This window comes from Hemiscyllium ocellatum, chromosome 5, assembly GCF_020745735.1.
Source record: "Hemiscyllium ocellatum isolate sHemOce1 chromosome 5, sHemOce1.pat.X.cur, whole genome shotgun sequence".
In the NCBI taxonomy this organism is placed as follows: domain Eukaryota; kingdom Metazoa; phylum Chordata; class Chondrichthyes; order Orectolobiformes; family Hemiscylliidae; genus Hemiscyllium; species Hemiscyllium ocellatum.
In genome coordinates this window covers 138,984,137-138,999,565 of record NC_083405.1, presented here as the reverse complement: position 1 = coordinate 138,999,565, position 15,429 = coordinate 138,984,137, and the positions used below count along the sequence as shown (strand labels likewise).

The 15,429-nt window shown below is 52.0% G+C and overlaps 2 protein-coding genes across 2 annotated transcripts in view; both read left to right on the top strand.

The window, feature by feature from the left end:
- Positions 1-6,286, top strand: part of LOC132816253 (tonsoku-like protein) — a 148,563-nt gene extending 142,277 nt beyond the window's left edge. The window contains exons 27-28 of the mRNA XM_060825749.1: positions 190-323; positions 3,015-6,286. Of these exons, the coding sequence (XP_060681732.1) occupies positions 190-323; positions 3,015-3,085 (205 nt within the window). The 3' untranslated portion in view covers positions 3,086-6,286. The remainder of the gene's footprint in view (positions 1-189; positions 324-3,014) is intronic.
- Positions 6,287-10,226: 3,940 nt separating this feature from the next.
- Positions 10,227-15,429, top strand: part of tonsl (tonsoku-like, DNA repair protein) — a 66,888-nt gene continuing 61,685 nt past the window's right edge. Inside the window, exon 1 of the mRNA XM_060825679.1 lies at positions 10,227-10,265. Within this exon, the coding sequence (XP_060681662.1) occupies positions 10,247-10,265 (19 nt within the window). The 5' untranslated portion in view covers positions 10,227-10,246. The remainder of the gene's footprint in view (positions 10,266-15,429) is intronic.

Below are 15,429 nucleotides of genomic sequence, written 5' to 3'. Positions count from 1 at the left end.
AGGGAGATGTGTGTACACTGACTAGTGTCTGTTGCTCCCTGTTCTTATCAATACTGAGAGTTACCAGATCCTCCTTCTGAAGCTGTTCCCAATCCTTGATGCCAGCTGAGGAATCGTGCCTGCCCACATCAGTGGGATCTGGGAGGTGCCAGGGCCTGAGCTGAATAATGGAACTCCCTCTTGTTGTAGGTGTTTGGCATCAGCTGCATCCCTGACATCCCTCGATCTATCAGAGAACCCGGGGATCAGTTCCCGTGGGATGGAGAGGATCCTGACTGTTTTAGCCCAGAGAGATTCATGGATGGAAGTCCTTGATGTAAGAGGTCAGTTTGGAACGCTGAGCCAGAAAGGCCCGACTTTCAGAAGTCCCGCTTAGAGTCTTTGATGTGGAAGTAGTTTGTAGGTTGGGGCCGGTTTCTCCAAATGACATTGCACTTTTGGATTGTAGGCCATTGGTGCGTCATTCGTGTCAGAATGGGACATCTCTGCATCCTCATGTGATGGGTAATTGACAGCACTAACTGGCGCTGTTAGCCTAACCCACTCCCCAACACACTCTCCCATTCACCTCACCACCTGCTAATTTGTTCAAAAAAAGAGTGGGATTCAACACAGAGGAATGATTTGAGACTCATTGGGATTGGAATATCTCCCCTTTCCTATTTTAGCACATCCAGCCCACTGGATCAGCTCCTCGCCCACCACCCTCAACATCCCCTCCCTCCCCCACCCACGCTCAGTAACGGCAGTGTGTACCGTCCCCTCCCTCCCCCACCCACGCTCAGTAACAGCAGTGTGTACCGTCCCCTCCCTCCTCCCACCCACACTCAGTAACAGCAGTGTGTACCGTCCCCTCCCTCCCCCACCCACACTCAGTAACAGCAGTGTGTACCGTCCCCTCCCTCCCCCACCCACACTCAGTAACAGCAGTGTGTACCGTCCCCTCCCTCCCCCCACCCACGCTCAGTAACAGCAGTGTGTACCGTCCCCTCCCTCCCCCACCCACGCTCAGTAACAGCAGTGTGTACCGTCCCCTCCCTCCCCCACCCACACTCAGTAACAGTAGTGTGTACCATCTGCAAGATGCTCTGCAGAAATTCACCAAAGACCCTCAGACAGCACCTTCCAAACCCACAACCACTTCCATCTAGAAGGACAAGGGCAGCAGATACACGGGAACCCCACCCCCTGCAAGCTCCCCTCCCACTCACCCATCAGCCCGTTCCTTCACTGTCACTGGGTCACAATCCTAGAACTCAAAGCCCCACTAACACCACCTCTCCGGGACAGCAGCAGTTCAAGGATAAGCTCACCGCCATCTTCCCAAGGGCAGCCAAGGATGGGCAAGAAATCTGGGCCCAGCCAGTGATGCAGGCGCCCCATGAAATAGTTGCTTTAAAAAGGAATTTTGGGGACTTTAGTTGCTCAGACAGTAGTGTTTCTGCAGTGTGGGAGCTGGAGAGCGGCTCTGTGCAGGGGGTTAGGGTTTGGAACCTGGACTTCAGTCCAATCACAATCTCGGTCAGTGGTGCTGGAAGAGCACAGCAGTTCAGGCAGCATCCAACGAGCAGCGAAATCGACGTTTCGGGCAAAAGCCCTTCATCAGGAATAAAGGCAGAGAGTAAGTAAGTACGCGTACAGCTCACTGCCTTTATTCCTGATGAAGGGCTTTTGCCCAAAATGTCGATTTCGCTGCTCATTGGACGCTGCCTGAACTGCTGTGCTCTTCCAGCACCACTGATCCAGAATCTGGTTTCCAGCATCTGCAGTCATTGTTTTTCCCCCAATCACAATCTAGTCATCTGTTACAATTATTATAAATTTAGGGAGAAGTTCAAATAATTTTGTTCCCTTCACTTAAAGTGAACTTGCTACCTGAAGTCTGTTATTATGATCCAGTTTGAATAACATTAATTTATTTGTTTGTCATCTTCTGATTTGGCAAAAAAAACTAATATTTTTTTCAGCAGTTGAAAGACTTTGAATCTTGGAGATAGTGAGGCTATAATTATAACATTTTGAGAGATCTGGATGGACATATGCATCGGAAGGAGTTAGAGGGATATGGGCCAGGTGCTGGCAAATGGGACTAGATTAATGTCCGGTCAGCATGGACGGGTTGGACCGAAGGGTCTGTTTCTGTGCTGTCCATCTCTCTTGCTGCAGATGCTAGTCAGGCCTGTAAGTCCTGGACCGAGGGATCTTGGTAAGACTGGGCTCACTGCCCCAAGCTGGATCTGAGTGGGAAATTAACCCTCACTGACTCAAACGGGAACGCTGATGAGCACACACGGGATAACAGATTGGATAATTAAAAAGCTGCTTTGTAAAGCACTTTGAGATGCAGTGATTGAGTCTTTGTGAGTAAGTACAAACAATGACTGCAGATACTGGAAACCAGATTCTGGATTAGTGGTGCTGGAAGAGCACAGCAGTTCAGGCAGCATCCAACGAGCAGTGAATTCCTGATGAAGGGCTTTTGCCCGAAATGTCGATTTCGCTGCTCGTTGGATGCTGCCTGAACGGCTGTGCTCTTCCAGCACCACTGATCCAGAATCTTTGTGAGTAGGTCTGACTTGTTAAGAGATCTGACAAATCTTTGTTGAAGTTTCCAAACCGACCATCAATCTCGATAGGTTTATGTTTGATAAACTTTGACAACTCTCACATTTCTTGGTGTTAGGGATTGGTGGGTTCACAATGTTGAGTGTATGGGAGGGGCCATGGTCATGAGGTGGAAATCCTCAAGTATTGACAGCTCAGGGTTGGAAGCAATCATTCGGCTGGCTTTACGCAGGGGGCTGAAGACCGAGAAATGGAGAGGTGGGGTGCAGACCTGGGAGGGGTGTGGTATGAAGGAGAGAGGAGGGGGACGAAGAGAAGGGGAAAGGATAGTACAGGGACAGACAGAGGAGATTGAGAGAGGAGGAGAGAATTGTACAGGGCGAGGGAAAGGGAAGGATTGTGAGGTGTGAGGGAACTCCAGTAAGGTTGATGGACTGTATATTTTTCAGACTGCTCGGTGCAACACTTTGATAACCAGTGTGAGACTGCGAACTGGAATCTAGGAGAGCTGCTTCTCTGAATCCTGAAGGGACAAGAACAGCCAAAAATTCCAAAAGGAACGTTCCCAGAATGCAACAGCAGCAGAATTACCTGGAACCGTTTATTCCCAAGGAAGAAGGGGGGACATTTCCATTCTGCAATCTCTTAGGAGTTCCTGGCTTTAAATGCTGTCACAGGAACTGGAGGCCGTTCAGCCCCTCATAGAGGATGGGTATGCGATGGCATATCTGCACTTTAACTAGAGTCATCTGCCATGCCTCAATTTGTGTAACTGATTCATCTGGGATTGATTTATTGTGACTGAGAGAGAATGAATTTGCAGGGGTCAAGAGCACAACATGTTACTGTGTATGTAGCTCAGGCCCGAAACGTCGAATCTCCTGTTCCTCGGATGCTGCCTGACCTGCTGCGCTTTAACCAGCAACACATTTTCAGCTCTAGTCTCCAGCATCTGCAGACCTCACTTTTTACATGTAAACAGCCCTGAATGGGTCAAGGATGCACATCAGTAATTACTGCATTATTCTGCTGTTAACCCTCCTCACCTCTTCCCTATCCTTGGGGAAGGACTTCCCCGTGCACCAGGTGCTCTTCCAGTGCCTCAGTTAAAATCTCATGATCCAATCTGGATCACCAGTGTCAAATGGAGAGCAGTCACTTCCAAACCAGATGCTGTCATCTCATAGTGCACACAGCCATAGCCCTCCAGAAGGAATGCTCATTGGGTATCAGTGAGGGAATCATCGGGGATCAGTGAGGAACTCTCATCGGGGATCGGTGAGGGACTCTCATCGGGGATCGGTGAGGGACTCTCATCGGGGATCGGTGATCACCCCTCACACTTGTCCTTATTAGACTCCATCTGCCATTCCTCCACTCATCTCTCCATCCAACCTATATCCTACTGTATCATTTGACAACCTTCCTCACTATCCACAACTCCACCAATCTTCATGTTGTCTGCAACCTTACTATTCAGACTCCCAACATTTCCTCCAAATCATTATATATTACAAATAACAGAGGTCCCAGCACTGATCCTTGTGGAACCTCACCAGTCACAGACCTCCAGACAGAAAAAGGTTCTTCCACCACTACCCTCTGTCTCTATGACCAAGCCAGTTCGGTATCCAACTTACCGACTCACCATGGATCCCATGTGACTTCATCTTCGGAAACAGCCTCCCATGAGGGATCTGGTCAAATGCTTTAGTAAAGTCCATGTAGGCTACATCCACTGCCCTACCCTCATCGATTATCCTCATGACTTGCTCAGAAAACTCTGTCACATTTGTGAATCAAGACCTTCCCCACACCATGACTATGTTGACTATTCGCAGTAAGTTCATTCCTTTTCTAGACGGGAGTACATCCTGCCCCGAATAATCGAATAATTTCCCACCCATTGATGGGATTATTCTTGTTGCCATTTTTAAGGATTGGCTATCCTCCAGTCTCCCCAAACCTCTCTTCAAAAACAGAGTGGCTGTGAGGAGAGACTGAGCCTCTGGATGGTTAACAGCCACCACATTATCTCCCTTGTCTGGTTGTTGATCTGATATCCTGGGCTGGGGGATAGAAATGTACACCAGTCCCGTAGTCCACCCTGCTGCCTGTGTGAGGCTGAACCAGCACCAGAAAGGGTGGCAGAGGCTGAAACGCTTATTGGAAAACCCTTGAGTAACTGCACTGGGAACAGTACCGTACACAGCTACTAACCAGAGAAATATTAAACTGGGAGCAGGAGGAGGCCATTCAGCCCTTTCAGCCTGCTGCACCATGCAATATGACAATGGCTGTTCTTCCAACTCAATCCCCTCTTCCCACTTTCTCCCCATAACCTGAGATTACTTTCACCCTGAGAACTGCACCCAACTCCTCCTTGGAAACATTCAGTGTTTTGACCTCAACTGCTTTCCGTGGTAGAGAATTCCCCGCTCGCTGGGAGAAGGAATTTCTCCTCTTGACAGACCCAGCGCTGGGTCACAAACCGTGGGAGGCAGGGGATAGAATAATCCTTCCAGAATCACTGCTATTCTCCTCATAACCTTCATGTCAGACTTTCTTCAGAGATAGGTTTCCGGGTCAAATATGCTTCTGTATCTCCACCGCACACCTTACCCACCCACCCCCCCCACCCCCCCAACGCTGCCTCAGCTCATTGGCTGCAGAAACCCTCATCGAGCCTCACTTACCCTCGTAACACACAGGCAATAGGATACCACAGCACAAAGCTACGGTTACCAGACTGGGATAGAGAGGGAGCCAGGGAAAACTGCACACACTCTGGCTCTGAGGCAGTCATAGCTGAGACAGCCCATAAACCAGACGCCCTAATGTCTCTGCTGGCTACCCTAACCCTTACCCTCACCCACTCACCCAACCCAAAACCCCTCCCCGAGGCAAGACTGAGCTGGCCCTGTCCTTACCCTCAGCAAGGTCTGCTCCGCCCATCACTGCCCTGTTCACTAACAGCGGCTCCTCATGTATAAAATTCTCACCCTCCTTCCCAAACCCCTTGCCAGCCTGTCGCTCCCACAAGTGGGTTCTGAAGCAGGGTCACTGGACCTGAAACGTTAACTCTGTTCTCTCTCCACAGATCCTGTCAAACCTGCCGAGATTTTCTTTCCATTTCTGTTTTTGTTTCTGATTTCCAGCCTCCATAATTTCAATATTAGGGCAGAACAGTGGCACGGTGGTTAGCACTGCTGCCTCACAGCGCCAGAGACCCAGGTTCAATTCCCGACTCAGGCGACTGACTGTGTGGAGTTTGCACGTTCTCCCCGTGTCTGTGTGGGTTTCCTCCGGGTGCTCCGGTTTCCTCCCACAGTCCAAAGATGTGTAGGTCAGGTGAATTGGCCATGCTAAATTGCCCGTAGTGTTAGGTAAGGGGTAAATGTAGGGGAATGGGTCTGGGTGGGTTACTCTTCGGCGGGTCGGTGTGGACTTGTTGGGCCGAAGGGCCTGTTTCTACACTGTAAGTAATCTAATCTAATCTAATCATCATGTTTTTGGTTATTTTTTACCAGTACTCTAATTCAATATTCCAATATTCATTTCAATATTCAATGCAGGTTCCGTTTGACAAATATTCCAAGGTAGAGGAGGAGAATGGTATCATTTCACTCATTTTTATTCGTGCTACACAAACCTTTTTTATCAGGATTTATAACTGACCCAATTTGCATGTTTTGAAATAAAGAGCTGCTTTTGAGCAAAACCTGTTTTTTTGAGGTTTCAAGTTGACTCTCATTTACATGAATACAAACAAGTGTGCACACGCACACACTCACTGACACACACGCTCACACTCACTCAGACACACACTCACAGACATACACACACTCAGACACACTCACACTCACTGACACACACTCACTCAGACACCCACCCTCACACACACTCAGACACACACAGACATACACACTCACTCAGACAGACATACACTCACTGACACACCTCTCACTGACGCGCGCACACACTCAGACACACACACACACTCAGACACACACAAACTCACAGACACACACTCACAGACACACACTCACAGACATACACTCACTGACATACACTCACTGACACACCTCTCACTGACACACACACTCACTCAGACACACACTCACACACCTCTCACTGACGCATACACACACACACACACACACATTCATTCACAGACATAACACTCACTCAGACACACACTCACAGACATACACTCACTGACACACACACTCACTGACACAGCTCTCACTGACGCACACACTCAGACACACACATTCACTCACAGACACACACACTCACTCACTCACACAGACACAGCGTTGTGGGTATGTTTGAGATACTTTGTCCAAATTCACTGCCTTGCTAAAGGTAACAGTGTTAACATCAGGATCTCCCCCAACCACAGAACAGTTGTGACAACGTTCGGACAGTCTGCCATGGGAGGAACATCCAGCAGCCCAGCACCAAGATAAAGCAACTTGGACAGGATAGTCAAAGTCTTTTGATCTTTTGTAACATGGCAATGATGCGGTAAAAGGCATTAGCAACACGCAAACCCCAGGCATTGGACATCTTCAACTCAGAATCTAACCAGTTAAGAGATTGGCCTGTAAAAATAAAGTGTATGTGATTGGGGTAGTGTGTTGAGGGCCTTTGAGAACTGGTTGGCAGACAGGAATTAAAGCACAAATGGGTGGTTTTGTGAGTGACAGTAGTGTGATACTGCCCTTGTGAGTGACAGTAGTGTGATACTGCCCTTGGGCAGGCTGAATGAGTGGTCAAACGTATGGCAGATGCAGTTGAATAGAGATTGATCTGAGATGATTCAAGGAAAACCAGGACTGCAGATTATTATCGGAATGGTGATAGATTGGGAGAGGGGAATATACAACGGGATCAGGGTGTCCTTGTACACCAGTCACTGAAGGTAACCATGTGTATGAGGGGTCAGTGTGTGGGGGAGGGGAGAGGTCAGTGTGTGGGGGAGTGGGGAGGTCAGTGTGTAGGGGAGTGGGGAGGTCAGTGTGTGTGTGTGTGAGGGATCAGTGTGTGTGTGGGGGAGGGGTCTGTGTGTGGGGGAGTGGGGAGGTCAGTGTGTGTGGGGGAGGGGTCAGTGTGTGGGGGAGGGGAGAGGTCAGTGTGTGTGTGTGAGGGATCAGTGTGTGTGGGGGAGGGGTCTGTGTGTGGGGGAGTGGGGAGGTCAGTGTGTGAGGGAGGTGAGGGGTCAGTTTGTGTGTGGGGGAGGGGTCAGTGTGTGGGGGAGTGGGGAGGTCAGTGTGTGATGGAGGTGAGGGGTCAGTGTGTGGGGGAGGGGTCAGTGTATATGGGGGGTGAGAAGTCAGTGTGTGGGGGAGGGGAGGGGTCAGTGTGTGGGGGAGGGGAGGGGTCAGTGTGTGTGGGAGGGGTCAGTGTGGGGGAGTGGTCAGTGTGTAGGGGAGAGGTCAGTGTATAGGAGGGGTCAGTGTGAGGGAGGGGTCAGTGTGTGGGGGAGGGGAGAGATCACTGTGGGGGGAAGGATCAGTGTGTGGGGGGTCAGTGTGTGAGGTAGGGGTCAGTGTGGGGGAAGGGTCAGTGTGGGGGAGGGGTCAGTGTGTGTAGGGGAGGAGTCATTGTGTGTAGGGGAGGTCTCAGTGTGTGGGGGAGGGGTCAGTGTGTGGGGGAGGGGTCAGTGTAGAGGAGGGGTCAGTGTGTGGAGGAGGAAAGGGGTCAGTGTGTGGAGGAGGGGAGGAGTCAGTGTGTGGGGGGTGGGGTCACTGGGGAAAGGAGTCAGTTTGGGGGAGGGGTCAGAGTGTAGGGGAGGGTTCAGTGTGTGCGGGAAGGGTCAGTGTGGGGGAGTGGTCAGTATGGGGAGGGGACATCATGGGGGAGGGGTCAGTGTGGGGGAGAGGTCAGTGAGGGGTGAGGAGTCAGTGTGGGGTGAAGGGTCAGTGTGGGGGAGGGGTCAAGGTGGGGAGGTGTCAGTGTGTAGAGGAGTGGTCAGTGTGGGGAGGGGTCAGTGTGTGTGTGGGAGAGGTCAGTGTGGGGGGAGAGGTCAGTGTGGGGGGAGGGGTCAGTGTGGGGGAGGGGTCAATACGGGGGTGGGGTCAGTGTATAGGAGGGGTCAGTGTTGGGTGGGGGGAGGGGTCAGTGTTGGGTGGGGGGGAGGGCTCAGTGTGTGTGGGTATAGTCAGTGTGGGGGAGGGAACAGTGTGTGTGGGGGGAGGGGTCAGTGTTGGGTGGGGTCAGAGTGGGGGAGGTGCCAGTGTAGGGGGAGGGGTCAGTGTGGGGGAGGGAACAGTGTGTGTGGGGGGAGGGGTCAGTGTTGGGTGGGGTCAGAGTGGGGGAGGTGCCAGTGTAGGGGGAGGGGTCAGTGTGGGGGAGGGGTCAGTGTGGGGGAGGGAACAGTGTGTGTGGGGGAGGGGTCAGTGTTGGGTGGGGTCAGAGTGGGGGAGGTGCCAGTGTAGGGGGAGGGGTCAGTGTGGGGGAGGGGTCAGTGTGGGGGGAGGGGACAGTGTGTGTGGGGGGAGGGGTCAGTGTTGGGTGGGGTCAGAGTGTGGGAGGTGCCAGTGTAGGGGGAGGGGTCAGTGTGGGGGAGGGGTCAGTGTGGGGGGAGGGGACAGTGTGTGTGGGGGGAGGGGTCAGTGTTGGGTGGGGTCAGAGTGGGGGAGGTGCCAGTGTAGGGGGAGGGGTCAGTGTGGGGGAGGGAACAGTGTGTGTGGGGGGAGGGGTCAGTGTTGGGTGGGGTCAGAGTGGGGGAGGTGCCAGTGTAGGGGGAGGGGTCAGTGTGGGGGTGGGGTCAGTGTGGGGGAGGGAACAGTGTGTGTGGGGGAGGGGTCAGTGTTGGGTGGGGTCAGAGTGGGGGAGGTGCCAGTGTAGGGGGAGGGGTCAGTGTGGGGGAGGGGTCAGTGTGGGGGGAGGGGACAGTGTGTGTGGGGGGAGGGGTCAGTGTTGGGTGGGGTCAGAGTAGGGGAGGGGTCAGTGTGGGGGAGGGGTCAGTGTGGGGGGAGGGGACAGTGTGTGTGGGGGGAGGGGTCAGTGTTGGGTGGGGTCAGAGTAGGGGAGGGGTCAGTGTGTGGGAGGGTCAGTGTTGGGGGAGGGGTCAGTGTGAGGGGAGGGGTCAGTGTGAGGGGAGAGGTCAGTGTGGGGGGAGAGGTCAGTGTGGGGGGAGGGGTCAGTATGAGGGGAGGGGTCAGTATGTGGGAGGGTCAGTGTGAGGGGAGGGGTCAGTGTGAGGGGAGGGGTCATTGTTGGGGGATGGATAGGGTGGGGGGAGGAGACAGAATGGGGGTGGGGTTTATGGTTGGGAGACAATGGCAGAATCTGACTCAACCGCAGCGGCCAATCAGAGCTCGCCACCGGAACTGGCTGACGGGAATGGAGGAGGGCTGTTGAGGCGGCAGCCAATAGGAGCGTGAGGATTCTTGGCGATTGACCAATAGGAGCGTGTAGACTCTGGACTGTTGACCAATGGGAACGCGGGGATTTTGACCAATGGGACCGCAAGATTCTGTGGTTTTGTCCAATGGGAGCGCGGGACACTGCGCATTTGACCAATGGGAGCGCGGAGTCTCTGGGCGGTAGACGAATGGGAGCGCGGAGGTCATGGCGCTGGACCAATGGGAGAAGGGGGCGGTCCGGAGCGTGGCCAATCGGAGCAGAGCGTCTGGCGGCGGGAGACGGAGAGGAAGAAAAACGGCAAAAGATGAAAGAGGAGAAAAAATGTGAGAAATAGAGAGAATGTGACAGAGAGAGAGAGAGAGAGGGAGAGGGAGGAATGAGGGAGAGGGGGAATGAGGGAGAGGGGGAATGAGGGAGGGAGAGGGGGGAATGAGGGAGGGAGAGGAATGAGGGGGAGGGGGAATGAGGGAGAGGGGGAATGAGGGAGGGAGAGGAATGAGGGGGAGGGAGGGAGCTGAATGAGGGAGAGGGGGAATGAGGGAGGGGGAGGGAGGAATGAGGGAGAGGGAGGGGATGGGAGAGGAGGGGGAATGAGGGAGTGGAGGAAATGGGAGGGGAGGGGGGGAATGAGGGAGGGGGAGTGGGGGGAATTTACATAAATGATTTGGATGTGAGCATAAGAGGTACAGTTAGTAAGTTTGCAGATGACACCAAAATTGGAGGTGTAGTGGACAGTGAAGAAGGTTACCTCAGATTACAACAGGATCTTGACCAGATGGGCCAATGGGCCGAGAAGTGGCAGATGGAGTTTAATTTAGATAAATGCGAGGTGCTGCATTTTAGAAAAGCAAATCTTAGCAGGACTTATACACTTAATGGTAAGGTGCTAGGGAGTGTTGCTAAATAAAGAGACCTTGGAGTGCAGGTTCATAGCTCCTTGAAAGTGGAGTCGCAGGTAGATAGGATAGTGAAGGCAGTGTTTGGTATGCTTTTCCTTTATTGGTCAGAGTATTGAGTAGAGGAGTTGGGAGGTCATGTTGCGGCTGTACAGGACATTGGTTAGGCCACTGTTGGAATATTGCGTGCAATTCTGGTCTCCTTCCTATCGGAAAGCTGTTGTGAAACTTGAAAGAGTTCAGAAAAGATTTACAAGGATGTTGCCAGGGTTGGAGGACTTGGGCTACAGGGAGAGGCTGAACAGGCTGGGGCTGTTTTCCCTGGAGTGTCGGAGGCTGAGGGGTGACCTTATCGAGGTTTACAAAATTATGAGGGGCATGGAGCGGGTAAATAGTCTTTTCCCTGGGGTGGGGGAGTCCAGAACTAGAGGGCATAGGTTCAGGGTGAGAGGGGAAAGATATAAAAGAGACCTAAGGGGCAACCTTTTCACACAGAAGGTGGTGCGTGTATGAAATGAACTGCCAGAGGAAGTGGTGGAGGCTGGTACAATTGCAACATTTAAGAGGCATTTGGATGGGTATATGAATAGGAAGGGTTTGGAGGGATATGGGCCGGGTGCTGGCAGGTGGGACTAGATTGGGTTGGGATATCTGGTTGGCATGGACTGGTTGGACCAAAGGGTCTGTTTCCGTGCTATACATCTCTATGACTCTATATTACACTAGAAAGGTTCGAGGTTAGTTATGAACATGTGTTATCATCTCTCGAAGGAGTGAAAGTAGGTAAGTCCCCTGGTCTGGGTGGGATTTATCCGAGGATTCTCTGGGAAGCAAGGGAGGAAATAGTAGTCGTTATTGTCTACAGATTTAGTACCAGAGGACTTAGGATTGCAAATGTTGTGCCCTTGTTCAAGAAGGGCAGTAGAGATGACCCAGGTAATTATAGACCAGCGAGCCTTACTTCTGTTGTAGGAAACGCTTTGGAAAGGATTCTGGATCAGTGCTGCTGGAAGAGCACAGCAGTTCAGGCAGCATCCGAGGAGCAGTAAAATCGACATTTCAGGCAAAAGCCCTTCATCAGGAATAGAGGCAGAGAGCCTGAAGGGTGGAGAGATAAGTGAGAGGAGGGTGGGGGTGGGGAGAAAGTAGCACAGAGTACAATAGATGAGTGGGGGGGGGGGAGATGAAGGTGATAGGTCAGGGAGGAGGATGGAGTGGATAGGTGGAAAAGAAGATAGGCAGGTAGGACAGGTCATGGGGACAGTGCTGAGCTGGAAGTTTGGAACTAGGGTGAGGTGGGGGAAGGGGAAATGAGGAAATTATTGAAGTAGAGAGGTTAGGTGCCGGCGCATTGCTGCGAGCGTGGAGCGGAGGATCTTGAAGGAGAACCATTGCTGGTGTTTTTGAATCTGTAGTCTGTCCTGTTTGTCCTGTTCGGGATAAGAAATAAGATTTATAATCATCTAGTAGGTAACAATTTGATTTCAGATAGTCACATGGTTTCATCAAGGGCAGGTCGTGTCTCTCAAACCTCATTGAGTTTTTTGAGTAGGTGGCCAAGTGTGTAGATGAGGGTCAGGCAGTTGACATCGTGAACATGGACTTCAGTAAAGCTTTGATAAGGTTCCACATGGTAGGCTGTTGGAGCAAATGCAGAGGCATGGGATTGAGGGTGATTTAGCAGTTTGGATTAAAAACTGGCTTTCTGAAAGGCAATGAGTGGTAGTTGATGGAAAATATTCAGCCTGGAGTCTGGTTACTAATGGTGTGCCACAAGGATCTGTTTTGGGACCACTGCTATTTGTCATTTTTATAAATGACTTAGATGCAGGCGTAGCAACACATTTGCAGCTGTGATCTCCAGCATCTGCAGACCTCATTTTTTACTCGAAGATTTTAACCTACTGCGAATCCTCTTACAAGGATGCCTTCCTTGAAGAAGCTCTCTTCCTCTCTCTACAAGGATTTCAGTGAGTCCCTCTCTCACTGCACCCCCCAGGTCATCTCCTCTGCACAGAAACTCTTCAGCCACGTTCTCAAACAGACTCGTTACCACAGCCACATCTCCTTCCTCAGCACCTGTCTACGGAACCAACTGATCCCACACGGACTCCGCTCCAGCTTCCTCATTTCCCCTCCCCCCACCTTGTCTCAGTCGGTTCCCTCAACTCAGCACCGCCCTCCTAACCTGCAATCCTCTTCCTGACCTCTCCGCCCCCACCCCACTCTGGCCTATCACCCTCACCTTGACCTCCTTCCACCTATCCCACCTCCATCGCCCCTCCCCCTAGCCCCTCCTCCCTACCTTTTATCTTAGCCTGCTTGGCTCTCTCTCTCTTATTCCTGATGAAGGGCTTATGCTCGAAACGTCGAATTCTCTATTCCTGAGATGCTGCCTAACCTGCTGTGCTTTGACCAGCAACACATTTGCAGCTGTGATCTCCAGCATCTGCAGACCTCATTTTTTACTCGTAGATGCAGGCGTAGCTGAAAATGTGTTGCTGGTTAAAGCACAGCAGGCCAGGCAGCATCCAAGGAATAGGAAATTCGACGTTTCAGGCATAAGCCCTTCATCAGGAATGAGGAGAGTGTGCCAGGCAGGCTAAGATAAACGGTAGGGAGGAGGGACTTGGGGAGGGGCGATGGAGATGTGATAGGTGGAAGGAGGTCAAGGTGAGGGTGATAGGCCGGAGTGGGGTGGGGGCGGAGAGGTCAGGAAGAAGATTGCAGGTTAGGAGGGCGGTGCTGAGTTGAGGGAACTGACTGAGAGAAGGTGGGGGGAGGGGAAATGAGGAAACTGGAGAAATCTGAGTTCATCCCTTGTGGTTGGAGGGTTCCCAGGCGGAAGATGAGGCGCTCCTCCTCCAGCCGTCGTGTTGTTATGTTCTGCCGGTGGAGGAGTCCAAGGATCTGCATGTCCTCGGTGGAGTTAAAGTGTTGAGCCACGGGGTGGTTGGGTTGGTTGGTCCGGGCGTCCCAGAGGTGTTCTCTGAAGCGTTCCGCAAGTAAGCGGCCCGTCTCCCCAATATAGCGGAGGCCACATCGGGTGCAGCGGATGCAATAGATGATGTGTGTGGAGGTACAGGTGAACTTGTGGCGGATATGGAAGGATCCCTTGGGGCCTTGGAGGGAAGTGAGGGAGGAGGTGTGGGCGCAAGTTTTACATTTCCTGCGGTTGCAGGGGAAGGTGCCGGGAGTGGAGGTTGGGTTGGTGGGGGGTGTGGACCTGACGAGGGAGTCACGAAGGGAGTGGTCTTTGCGGAACGCTGATAGGGGAGGGGAGGGAAATATATCCCTGGTGGTGGGGTCTGTTTGGAGGTGGCGGAAATGACGGCGGATGATACGCTGTATACAGAGGTTGGTGGGGTGGTAGGTGAGAACCAGTGGAGTTCTGTCTTGGTGGCGGTTGGAGGAGCGGGGCTCAAGGGCGGAGGAGCGGGAAGTGGAGGAGATGCGGTGGAGGGCATCGTCGATCACGTTTGGGGGGAATCTGCGGTCCTTGAAGAAGGAGGCCATGTGGGCTGTGCGGTGTTGGAACTGGTCCTCCTGGGAGCAGATGCGGCGGAGACGAAGGAATTGGGAATATGGGATGGAGTAGGTGAATGGGTTAGCGATTTGCAGACGACACTAAAGTCGGTGGAATAGTGGACAGTGTGGAAGAATGTTACAGATTGCTGTGGGACTTGGATAAACTGCAGAATTGGGCTGAGAGGTGGCAAATGGAGTTCAATGCAGCTAAATGGGAGGTGATTCACTTTGAGAAGAATAACAGGAAGGCAGAGTGCTAGGTCAACGGAAAGATTCTTGGTAGTGTGGATATGCAGAGGGATCTTGGAGTCCATGTATATAGATCCCTGAAAGTTGCCACCCAGGTGGATAGTGCTGTTAAGAAGGCATACGGTGTGTTAGGTTTTATTGGTAGGGGGATTGAGTTCCTGAGCCGCAATATCAGGCTACAACTATACAAAACGCTAGTGTGGCTACATTTGGAATATTGTGTACAGTTCTGGTCGCCCCATATTTCGGGAAGGATGTGGAAGCATTGGAAAAGGTGCAGAGGAGATTTCCCAGGATGTTGCCTGGTCTGGGGGGAAGGTCTTATGAGGAAAGGCTGAGGGACTTGGGTCTGTTCTCATTGGAAAGAAGAAGGCTAAGAGGGGATTTGATAGAGACATACAAGATGATCAGAGGATTAGATAGGGTAGACAGTGAGAGTCTTTTCCCTAGGATGATGACATCAGCGTGTACGAGGGGGCATTACTACAAATTGAGGGGAGATAGATTTAAGACAGATATCAGAGGCAGGTTCGTTACGCAGAGTGTGGTAAGGGTGTGGAATGTCCTACCTGCTAATGTCAACTCAGCCACATAAGGGAGATTTAAACAATCCTTGGATAAGCACATGGATGATTTTGGGATAGTGTAGGGGGACGAGCTGAGAATAGTTCACAGGTCAGCGCAACATCGAGGGCCGAAGGGCCTGTTCTGTGCTGTATTGTTCTGTGTTCATGAGTAGGATAAATAGACAAAGTCTTTTCCCTGGGGAGTCCAGAACTAGAGAGCATAGGTTTGGGGAAATATATAAAAGAGA